This window comes from Equus quagga, chromosome 11 (genome assembly GCF_021613505.1).
Source record: "Equus quagga isolate Etosha38 chromosome 11, UCLA_HA_Equagga_1.0, whole genome shotgun sequence".
NCBI lineage: Eukaryota > Metazoa > Chordata > Mammalia > Perissodactyla > Equidae > Equus > Equus quagga.
Window position 1 is genome coordinate 69,965,790 of NC_060277.1, and position 10,828 is coordinate 69,976,617.

At 41.6% G+C, this 10,828-nt stretch overlaps 1 protein-coding gene across 1 annotated transcript; it reads right to left on the reverse strand.

Annotated features, from left to right (window-relative positions):
• Window positions 1-8,547: 8,547 nt before the first annotated feature.
• Window positions 8,548-9,495, reverse strand: LOC124247682 (olfactory receptor 139). Its single transcript, XM_046677208.1, has one exon. It carries the CDS (start codon window positions 9,493-9,495, stop codon window positions 8,548-8,550), a length of 948 nt encoding a protein of 315 aa, XP_046533164.1.
• Between the last annotated feature and the right edge of the window lie 1,333 nt (window positions 9,496-10,828).

Below are 10,828 nucleotides of genomic sequence, written 5' to 3' on the forward strand. Positions count from 1 at the left end.
GTGGGCTGGACATAATGATTCGCTGCTAGCAAATAGAATACTATAAAAGTGATGGGATATCACTTCCAAGATTAGGTTCTATGACTTCCATCTTGGGTGTCCTCTCTCTTTCTCCCTCTCTCATCGCTCGCTATGGTGGAAGCCATATCAAGAGCGTCCCTATAGAGAGGCCCACATGGTGATGAACAGAAGCTTCCACTCCCAGTTGAGTCTTGAGGGGTTGCAGCCCTGGCCAAGGGCTTGACTACAACCTCATAAAAGACCCCGGGCTGAAACCATCCAGTTAACCTACTCCTGGATTCTTGACCCTCAGAAGCAGTGGGAAATAATAAATATCATTTTAAGTTGCTTAAAAAAATTATTCTTTTCCTGGTATTCACATTCCTTCTAAAGTGTTTAAAATTTAGATAATGGAAAAAAGTGACTTATTTTCACTAAAAACCACTATGCTGTGAATTGTCCAGTTTTAGAATTTTAGTCTACTTCACCTGCTGCATTCAGATGACCAAGACCTGGCTGATGTTGAGGCTGGTGACATGTCTTTATTTCCATATGCAAGTCCTAAAATATTGATCAAAGCTAGGAGAGCATTGGCAAGGAGAGTTTTAAAAATTTCCCCTGGAAATACACTGGAGTGCTGTGTATCTCAGCAGGGATGGGCAGGGAGTTTGTGTTTTGCCAGCTGTGAAAGAGTTACATGAGGACATCTGCGTGGAAATGTCGCAGTGATGTTTTAGCATTTGTTTGCATTGGCACCTTGGGCAGCTCTTTGGCCACTCTGGCCCCTGACCCATTTTGGGATGTGAGGCAGGAAGGGCAGTGTATGCAGTCTTGAGTGCATTAAGTCAGATAAATTGGGGATTGAGAGAAGCCAGGTGATATACCTTTAAATAAACTGAAAAAAAATGAGGACAATGTTACAGTGTATTTTCTGTCAGCCCCCTGGGGCATTCTTCATCTGTAAAATGGAAATTTTAGCATTTACATTATGGGACTTTCATTATAAAGATTAAATGAGACAACATATGTGAAACCTAGTCTCTGGCTGGTTGCTAAATAAACAGAAATAAATACAGGTTATTATTATTATTATTAACAGTGACAAAAGCATCCTGAAATTTATTTAGAAATAGACAATTTATGGAATGGAAGACACAGACCATAAACACATTTTTGGATTTATAATGACTTAATATGTGCATAAATTAAGCATTGCAAATAATGGGAATGGGGCAGGGAATGAAATATTCAATAGTGTTGGGGCAATTGATTGTTCACTTGAAAAATGAAGAGCTCTTGAATGCTTATGTTACCCGCTGTGCCAAAACAAATGCAAGATGGATCAAGAGCTAAATACAAAACCCAAAGCTGAAAAAGCCTGAGGGAACATATAAGCGAATATTTATCATAGCTGTCAATGATAGCAGCTGTTCTAGGAACACAAACAATGGAAGAAGGCACACAGGAAAAGATCAATAGATTTGACTACATAACCATTTTTTAAAATTTATGTAAAAAGTTACCCAAATTAAAAGGCAAACAACAAACTTGGACAAATGTTTGCAGAAAATACCAAAAGGTCAATTTATTCACCCTGTAAGATCTATTAGGAATACAAACAAACAAACGAAACTGAAAACAAAATGAAGTGAAAATGCTGAGCTCTCATTGGATAAATACGCCAAGAACTTAAAGGCAATTTACAAAAGAGAAAAATGCAGACATGGTTAACAGACAGGAGAAAATACTCAGCTTCACTAATAAGCAGAAAAAGCAAAGTAAAATTAGTTTATATGTTTGATTCTCAATTTGGTAATGATTAAAAATAAATATTATCTGTGATGATATGATGAAGTGGACATTGATCATTTCCAAATGGAGACTAAGCTGTCACTTTCCTCTTAGTAGATAGTTTAGCAATATGTATTGAGTCCTCAAATATTCATATCACATATTAAAATATTTACTCCATAGTAGAAATAAAAACTATTATATACCTAGAAATAAGCTTAATAAAAAGAAGAGAACTCTCATTTTTAAATGCCTTCAAAACTCTTCTTTAGAAATAACACTTGAATAAATGGATGCACCATATCATGTCCCTATCTGGAAAGATTCAGTATTGTAAAGCTGTCAATTACCCCCAGATTATCTGTAAATTTAACACAATTCTAATTAAAATCACAATCATAAAACATGATTCTATAGTTAACACGTGAGACTAATCAAGCACGTTTGGGAGGAAAGAGTGTAACAAGAATATGAGAATGCGATGTGAATTTGAGATTTCCAGAATGACACATGAGTAAGTATCCTAAAGCTACAGCGGTTGAAACATTGTGGTGCTAACACAGAAAGCTGTAATAGAATATAAAGTTCAGAAGCAGACACAAGTGTACAAAAACATTTGATATTTGACAAAAGGAGGTACTTCAAATGATTGGGAAAGCTCTTGGACACAAGCTATAGATACAAAAATAAAGCTTTATCTCTATGTCACATCATGTAGTAAAATGAATTTTGGATGTAAGAAATGTAAAACACAAAATGTAAAAAATAAAATCATAAAACAAGTAGTAGAAAATATAGAAGAATATTTACCTAAACTTGAGATAGAGAAAATAATTTCAAACGTGACAACAAAGACAGAAGTCATAAAGTAAATTACTTATATACTTGACTACAGAAAATAAAGTCTGTGTCAAAAATATCATTAGCATTAATGATGGACAAACATAGATAAGGAAAATATTCGTAGCATATAAGAAAAACTAACACTTGCATTAATATAAGAAAAAAGCTCAATCTCGCTCACAATTAAAGAAATGCACACTCAAACAGTAATGCAAAATAGTATTTCACTTACAACATTGTAAAGATTTTTATAAACGATAATGCCTAGGGTTGGTTAGGATTAGGAAAGTGGTCCCCTCACATTGAATTGGTAGAAAAGTCAAATGGGACAATCTGTCTAGTTGATAATTTGTCAATATTCATAGAAATGTTAAGTTAAAATATATACATGCATCTGGTCCATCCAAGGAAAGAGCTGGGCAAAGCCATGGCAAACTGGAAAATAACCTGAAGGGTCAACATAGGGGGTTGATTAAGGAAATGGTGATGCAGTTGTAAAAGGACACAGCCATTACGAACCATGGAGCAGCTGCATTTATTAATATGAGACTGACAAAGAAAACCAGGCTCCGATGGGAGTGAGAGGTCAGGAGAGTGCTGGGGTGTGCAAAAGGGTGGAAGAACGCAATGCCAAAAATCAGACAAAAAGTGAAGAAATGGGAGGCCAGTGCTGGCAGGGAGGCTGAGGCTCATGCTCAGGCATTCTTGGTTTGAACATATCTTCCCTCTACTCACAGCTTTGCTAATGAGACTTGCAAGGACACTACTGAAACCACCCATCACTAATTGGCCTCCTTCATTCTTCTCTCTAAGGTCCTAGTTTCTTTCTGACTAAAGGACCAAAAAGAAAACAAATCTTTTCAGGGTGTCCCATCCCTCTGGCCCTATTAGCAGAGTTGCAGAAGACAATCACCACATCCCAATTTCCCTCAGCCCCTAGGCTGCATTATCCTGAACTGTCATTTGGGAGCTAATTAGAGGATTCTGTTTGTGGAACTTGCAAGGACTTCATTCCCCAATCCCCTGGTTATCCCCTGGGAACCTTGTTAGAACAGTTGCTGGATGGCTGTGCCTCTCCAGGCCATGCTGAGCTGGGAAGGTAGCAAAGTTTATCAATTAGTTGCTTTTTGTTTAACAAACCAAAAGATACTGAAGTGTTTTGGGCCCCAAGAGATTAATCATGCTCCCTCCCAGTATCCATGGGGGGCAGGGCAGCACCTTCTATAGGACTGAGTCCTTCACTAGCTCATTCAAGGGACCAGTGTGGTGGAAAACGCATAGCACTGGCCAGAGTTTTGGGGGCTAAATCCCTTTTCTGGTCTTTATTAGAGAGAGGGTACAAACTCTAGAAACAGGCAACTCCTGCTCAAAAGCCAATGGAATTTTAACATCTTTTTCTACCCTATACCTGTCAACTCAATAATTCTGCATTTCAATTCATTTAATCTTCAGAATAATCATTTAAAGTGCATGTTATGATTCCCACTTCGTAGATGAGAAAACTGGGACCCACGGAGAGAACTGACCTGTCCAATGTCACACAGCTAACAAGTAGGAGGGTTAGCCCAGAAGCCAGGTCTCCCGACTTCTCAGTCCAATGCTGCCTGATGGACCACAGCTGATTTAATGCAGCAAGAAGCATGGGCTTCTCAGCTTGCTGCCCGGTGTGTAGAAGATGCTTGCTACATATTTGCTTTTCCTTATATACTAGCTTGGATAACCAGCTGTAAATACCAAATAAAGGTCTGAAGTCTTTCAGGGCTCTGATATCATTATCCCTTCAGATCCTACCAACACAAACTCTCAAAACAAGGTTAGATATTTTGTGGCTGATCTTCCAAGATTCCTTCCCAAGCTCACTTGTGTCAGTTTCAATTATTTCTACCTCTTTAGGGCTTCATGTCTATGCCTGGCCCAATGCTATGACCTCCAACCTGGGCATCTCTCCAGTTGCTGAAGGCCATGAACCAACTTTTACCAATCAGAGATCCACTGTGCATGAATTACTCCTGGGTTTATACACCTGCTCTCAACCTTACCACCTGTCCGTTTAATTGCCCATGGTCCCTTATTTCCCCCTAGCCTTTGGCATCCTCTGTGGGTCTGAGTATTCATCATGTAGTAGGTGGATGAAAAAAGCCCAAGAAACATGGAGGGGACTAATTTTACAGATAAAAGAATTGATGCTTAGAAATTCATGTAGCCTTAAGTAGGAGAAGTTGGATTAGAACCCAGGTCTCCAGATATCATTTCTAAGGCTCTCTTCACTCCATGGTAATACCTTTCCCATTTCTGAGACTCATTGTACCCGGAGCCAGTGTTGCTCTGTTTAGTTGAGAATCCTTTGGTGAGGTACTACAGGCGGGCAGGGAGGAGGGCAATGATAGTGGGCACTCGAGTCAGCACTCGGAGTAGTTACCTACTAACTCTATGGCCTTTGGAAAATCACTTAGCCTGTCTGTACCTCTGCTTTTTTTAACCTGTAAAGTGAAGATAATAAAAGCTTGCCATCTTACTTCCTAATCCTGGCCTTGGTTGTGAGTAACACTCAATTGTGCATATGCAATATTCAAATGAGAACATAATGAGATTCAAAGTGGCTTGTAAAAACTGTTGTGTGCTTATAGGATAATAAGAGAAATCCTACTACTGTTATAATTCCTCTGAGTCCTGAGAGTGTCTGTCTCTGTGCTGGGCACATGGGGAGCTTCTAGATGCTCAGGTGGATGTGGGAAAGGAGGCATTGTTGAGATGTGAATGAGAGCATCTCCAAGTAGACATATACAGATGCCTATGGTGTATAAAATGACATCTGCTGAGCTTGACAGATGGATCCAGGATGTCCTCCAAAGTTCACAGGTGTGTTGAGGACTGATAAAATCTGGAACACGTTTCTCTGGATATGAGCTATCTGAAAGTCAAGGTCACTGGACCAAAATATCACTAGAAGTTTCCTTTAGTGCTTGGAGGCCATGAACCTATGTTTGTGGCACAGGGAATTATGAAAAGTCTACATGTGTCCCCCCTAGGATTAGTCATTACTTTTGACTGGAATTACAGTAAAAGATGAAAAACTAGGCAGCAGTACAGGGGTGTTGTGAGGAGTGGGTGTTGGTGGTGGTGCAGGATAAAGGTTGGTGTGGAATGGAGGGTGAAATTTGAATTTCCAGAACCAGGAGATGGGAGGAGGAGGAAAGTGTCCACTGGGAGTATTCTACTGGGATAGAGATGATTTGGTTTGGCTCTTAACTCAGAAGACGAAGGATAGACAAGATGACCAATGACTGCTTCATGTCTCTGCTAGGCCTCTGAATCTTGATCAAGTGAACCTGGTGACCTTATAGTGGATGGACAGGCCAACTTACTATTTTTCTCAAAGATGAGGATGATGAGGACACTTTGACGGCTGGAGAGAAAACACCACAGTCAGTTCACTTTACTCCCACCCCCACATTTTCACTGTTAGCACTTTTTAGAATTTATTTTTTTTGTTTTTAAATTACAGAATTTAGTGAAAAACTTCAAGTTTTCCCCAGTCCTATCCCCTGACAGAGAGAATCCTCATCTACAGCTAAAGGGGCTGTTCTCTAGGACTTTTTTGCCCATACACATATGTATGTCACATTGTCATCACTTTCTAAATTTAGCAATATGTACTAAACATCTTTTCATGTCAATACATCCACTCATCTTTTTAAACAAAAATATGCTTTTTATTAAAATGTTTAAAACATGAAACATCAATTACTCATCTTTGTATAGCAGAGTTAAGAACTATTCCCTTCAGATCATGAATTAAGGAAAGACAAACACTTTGTCATAACTTTTGACCACTCGTTTATTATTATTATCCCACCTCAGTAATGTGCTCCAAACTGAATGGATCACAGTCTTTGGATGTTACGGGATTTTGCACCCTGGTGCTCTATGCGCAGCTTTTGGTAACTAAATATTCTACAGTTTCTCTTAGTTTTGAGGAGACAGGATGTCACAGTTCACATGCAAAGTCAGGAAATCTCCCTGTTACATCAAACTCAATGATTATCTTTAGTTCATCAGATGAAGTTTTCTCTTTTTTTTTTCTTTTCCCTTTATATCGTTATACTTTCCCAATATTGGGCCATTTATGGTATTTTGAAAATACCTAGCAGTTTCACTGACCTTCCTGTAGAACACAAATTTCTTTTCATAGGTCATGCTTTCCATTATCAGTTGATTAATCCACAAGACGGCTTTATGTACTCAGCACTATGCCGTGCATTTGGAGGACACAGTATAGTATAAAACATGATCCCTATCTTTAGGGAGCTTATAATCTAGTTGGGGAGAGCAAAAGAAGCTGCAGAGAATACAGAAAAGATTATGATGGTGGCTTGCTGTGCGGGCCACAGTCTTTCAGAGGAGGTTGAGAACAGTGAATGAAGCAAATGGGTGCGTGAGTTACCTGGCAAGGAAAAGCCCACCCTGAGGGAGAGGCTGTGGTTGAGAGATAAAGATTGAGTGGAGAGGTCAGGAAGAAATGATGGAGGCTGTGCACACCCGATGAAGGTCTGGATGTGATCTGGTGGCAATCAGAAAATAATTAGTGGCCTTTGGAGGATGGAATGATGTGGGACAGACATTGCTTCAGGGGGTTCATTGGGCAGTGTGGGCAGCACTGAGTGGAGGGGGGCACAAGGCTCAGAGGCTGTTGCAGGAGCCCCAGTGGGCCTGTATGGGAGGCTGCTGTTTTCAAGAAGACAAGAGTGCGGGTGTGAAAGTCTTAGAGAACACTCAGTGGTCCTGGTGGGTGGCTGGATTTGGAGAATGACTGTAGATATGTGCGTTTGACTGGGAAACATTCTCAGACACCTTAAGGGCTCCATGATGCCCCCCTTAATCAATTAATAAGCATGTCAGGTAAGGTCACTCTTCTCAGACTTCCAGCTTCTTGGCCAGGAAGTATCTGACATGGTTCACAGAAAATATTCTAGAAATGGCCACAATAGCACATGAAATTGCCTATCATTCTATTGACCATTCCTCTCTGGATTGCCTTAGTTTCACCCTTTTGGTAAAATCTTGGTTTCTAGGACTCACTCATTGGTAAATTGCAAACAATATCTCCCTCTATTTTCCCTTCCTTAACAATCTCCCCACCTTTACTAATTATCTGTACATATATATTAAATGGAATGCCAATTCAGTGTATTTTGCCATTAAAGATAAAACTTACTATTCTGAATGCTTCTTCTCATGAAACATATGACGATATGTTCTCACGTTTTTTGGTGGAGGGGTTATGAGAGTTAGCTCATGCAGTGACACGAAAATATGTTGTTCCCACTGACCGTTAGTCAGGATGGGGACACTGGTTTCAGTAACCAGTGTTACTGCTCTGAGAAGTAATGCTGCTCTGAAGAAGATGCTGGCAGGGTGCTCTGACGGGTCCCAACACCCTGCTCCTAGGGTATGTCAGTTTAACTTCACAATCCTAGGTTTATTTCCTGAAGAAGAATCTCTTACCCCATAATCAGACCCCATACTCTGGTACAAATCTATTTTATCTTAAAGGCGGTGGAGGGGGGGACGCGGGGGGAGGAAAGCACTTTATTTTCATTAACATTTTAAATATATTTCAATTGAACAGTCATCAAATTAAAAAAAATACAAAATAGCTGATTTGTGTCCCATTTCTTGACCCATGTTATAATTTCCTCCCATCTGTCTTTAATGCATCAGCAACATAGATACTCTTGTCCCTAAGCTTCAGCCAAGCCATGGAAAACCACATTATACCCTGGCCCACAGTATCTGCTTTCCTCCCATCACTGAACACACCCCTGAATATCCGCCTGCCCACATCCAGGTCCTCAGCATAAGAAAGCCAAGGGATGCTCAAAGAGGGAGGAGCATCTTGTTGCCCCTGCCTTCTCACTCTGGGGGCCTCTTTCCTGTTAGCACCCTCTTCAGGGCACCCTGCACATCAGGGTTCCGGAGGCTGTAGATGACTGGGTTCAGCATGGGGCTGAGGATAGTATTGAGGATCCCAATCCCCTTGTCCTTGTCTGAGGCTGACACTGAGCCCAAACGCATGTAACTGAAGAAGCCAGTTCCGTAAAAGATACAGACCACGGTGAGGTGGGAGCCACACGTGGAGAATGCCTTCTTCCTCCCCTCGGCTGAGCGGATGTGTAGTACTGCAGCTGCGACATGGGCATAGGAGGCTGAGATAAGGATCATGGGAATCACCCCCATGAAGGTGGCCCCTACAAAGAGCAGCTGCCCATTGAGGTGAATGCTGGAGCAGGAGAGCTGGAAAAGAGGTGGGAGGTCGCAGTAGAAGTGGTTGACCACATTAGGGCCACAGAAATCAAGCACGGACACAGCCACTGTGTGAGTCAGAGCATTGATGAAGGAGACAGTGCAGCAAATGCCGACCAGGGCACCCTGAACTACACGGCTCATGCGGGTGCTGTAGGTGAGGGGCTGGCAGATGGCCAGGTAGCGGTCATAGGCCATGGCTGTCAAGAGGTGACAGTCTACACCCGCCAGGAGGTGGAAAAAAAAGAGCTGTGAAATGCAGGCAGCATAGGGAACTCTGCAATGGTGGGCCAGGAGACATGCCAGCATGGGAGGAACAGTGACAGTGATGCATCCAATGTCCAGCAGAGACAGGTTCCCCAGGAAGTAGTACATAGGAGTGTGGAGTTTGGGCTCCACCAAGATGGCAGCCAGGATGCTGAAGTTGCCTCCGACTGTGACCACATAGGCGCAAAGGAAGACAGCAAAAAGGATGGGTTGCAGTCTTATGTTCTCTGTTAGGCCAAGAAGGACGAACTCAGTGACAGTTGTCCTGTTCCCCCAGGAACCTGGCTCCATAGGCCACTGCTGAGAGCTATAGTGGGAGAAGACTTGGACCTGCCAAAAGGGAGGGAGACACATAGTAGGCACTTAATCCCAATGCTAGGGTAATATGGCATCGGGACCTACCCATAGGAAAGGATATGAGCCTAGAGCTTGAGCAGGCTCCTGGAGGCTCTGACAATACCAGACATTAACCCTTTAATTGCTGGTTCAGGTTGAGATCCCAGAGATTCCAGCGAAGGAGGTAAAGCAGAGGGAACTACTCTGGGGACCCAGGGCAGTGGTTATTTACCAGTACGGTATGGAGTGTTTCTGTGTTTTAACAGCTATTAAGGTGGCATCAGTGTATAGTGACTGACTAGCAGCTCTGACTAGTTCAACACATAAATGAATGGATGAGTTTCCAGAATGCATGATATAGAAGCACAGCAACATGAAGAAGCTTGGGAGGACAGGATCTCATGAAATCAAGAAGAGACACGAGACAGTGAGCCAAGAGAGGAGCGAGAAGCAGACCAAAGTACAGAAGTACAGAGGCTGAAAGCTGAAGACACACAGGCAATTCAAGAATAGACTAACAACATTTCAAAAGTGTAAACTGTGAGTATTGTACTAAGTACTTTATATTTATTTTCTCATTTAATTCTCACAAAACTCTGCGAGGTAACTACTATGATGTCTAGGTACTCAGGACTCAGGTTTGGAAATAAATAAGTAGCCCAGGATTGTAGACTCTTGGCGGAGCTGGTCTCTCAAACCTGGGACTATCTGACTCCCCAAGCCCACACCTTAACATGATGATCCCTTCCTCATAGCTCGTGTCTTCCTGTTCCATGGTTGGAGAAGATAAATTTCTTCTCTTATGAGTTTGTTCCAGGCAATCCCTCCCTAAATGCTTGGGAGGCTCAGCAAAATGTCCCATTTGAAGTCAGCATAGGCAGAATATGAGAGTGTTCCCTGGAGGTGGTGGATTCAGAGTGACAGCTGGTGACAGGAAACATTTATCAAGCACTTTCCATCCAAGTTACTTTTATGTATTACCTCATCCAATCCAAAAAAGATGAAAAGAAGGGAGGGAGAGAGGAAGGAAAAGAAAAAGAGAATAGGAAGCTAATCTTTACTTGAATATAAACTTTTTGTCAGGTATATCACTCCATTTAACTCCATTATGTGTTACTCCATTTAAACTACAAAAATTCTTGAAGACTAGCAATCATTTTACTAATGAGAAAAGCGAGGCTTAAAAAAGTTAATTTGTTTGAGTCCACGTATGTCAGAGTTTTTTCTGAATGGAGAACTTGTTCTTTTTCTCACAACCCCTGCTGTCTCCCAAGCCCTTTGCCATTAT

Coding starts and splice junctions, on each gene's coding strand:
- LOC124247682 (XM_046677208.1), bottom strand. CDS start 9,495: ATGGAGCCAGGTTCCTGGGGGAACAGGACAACTGTCACTGAGTTCGTC.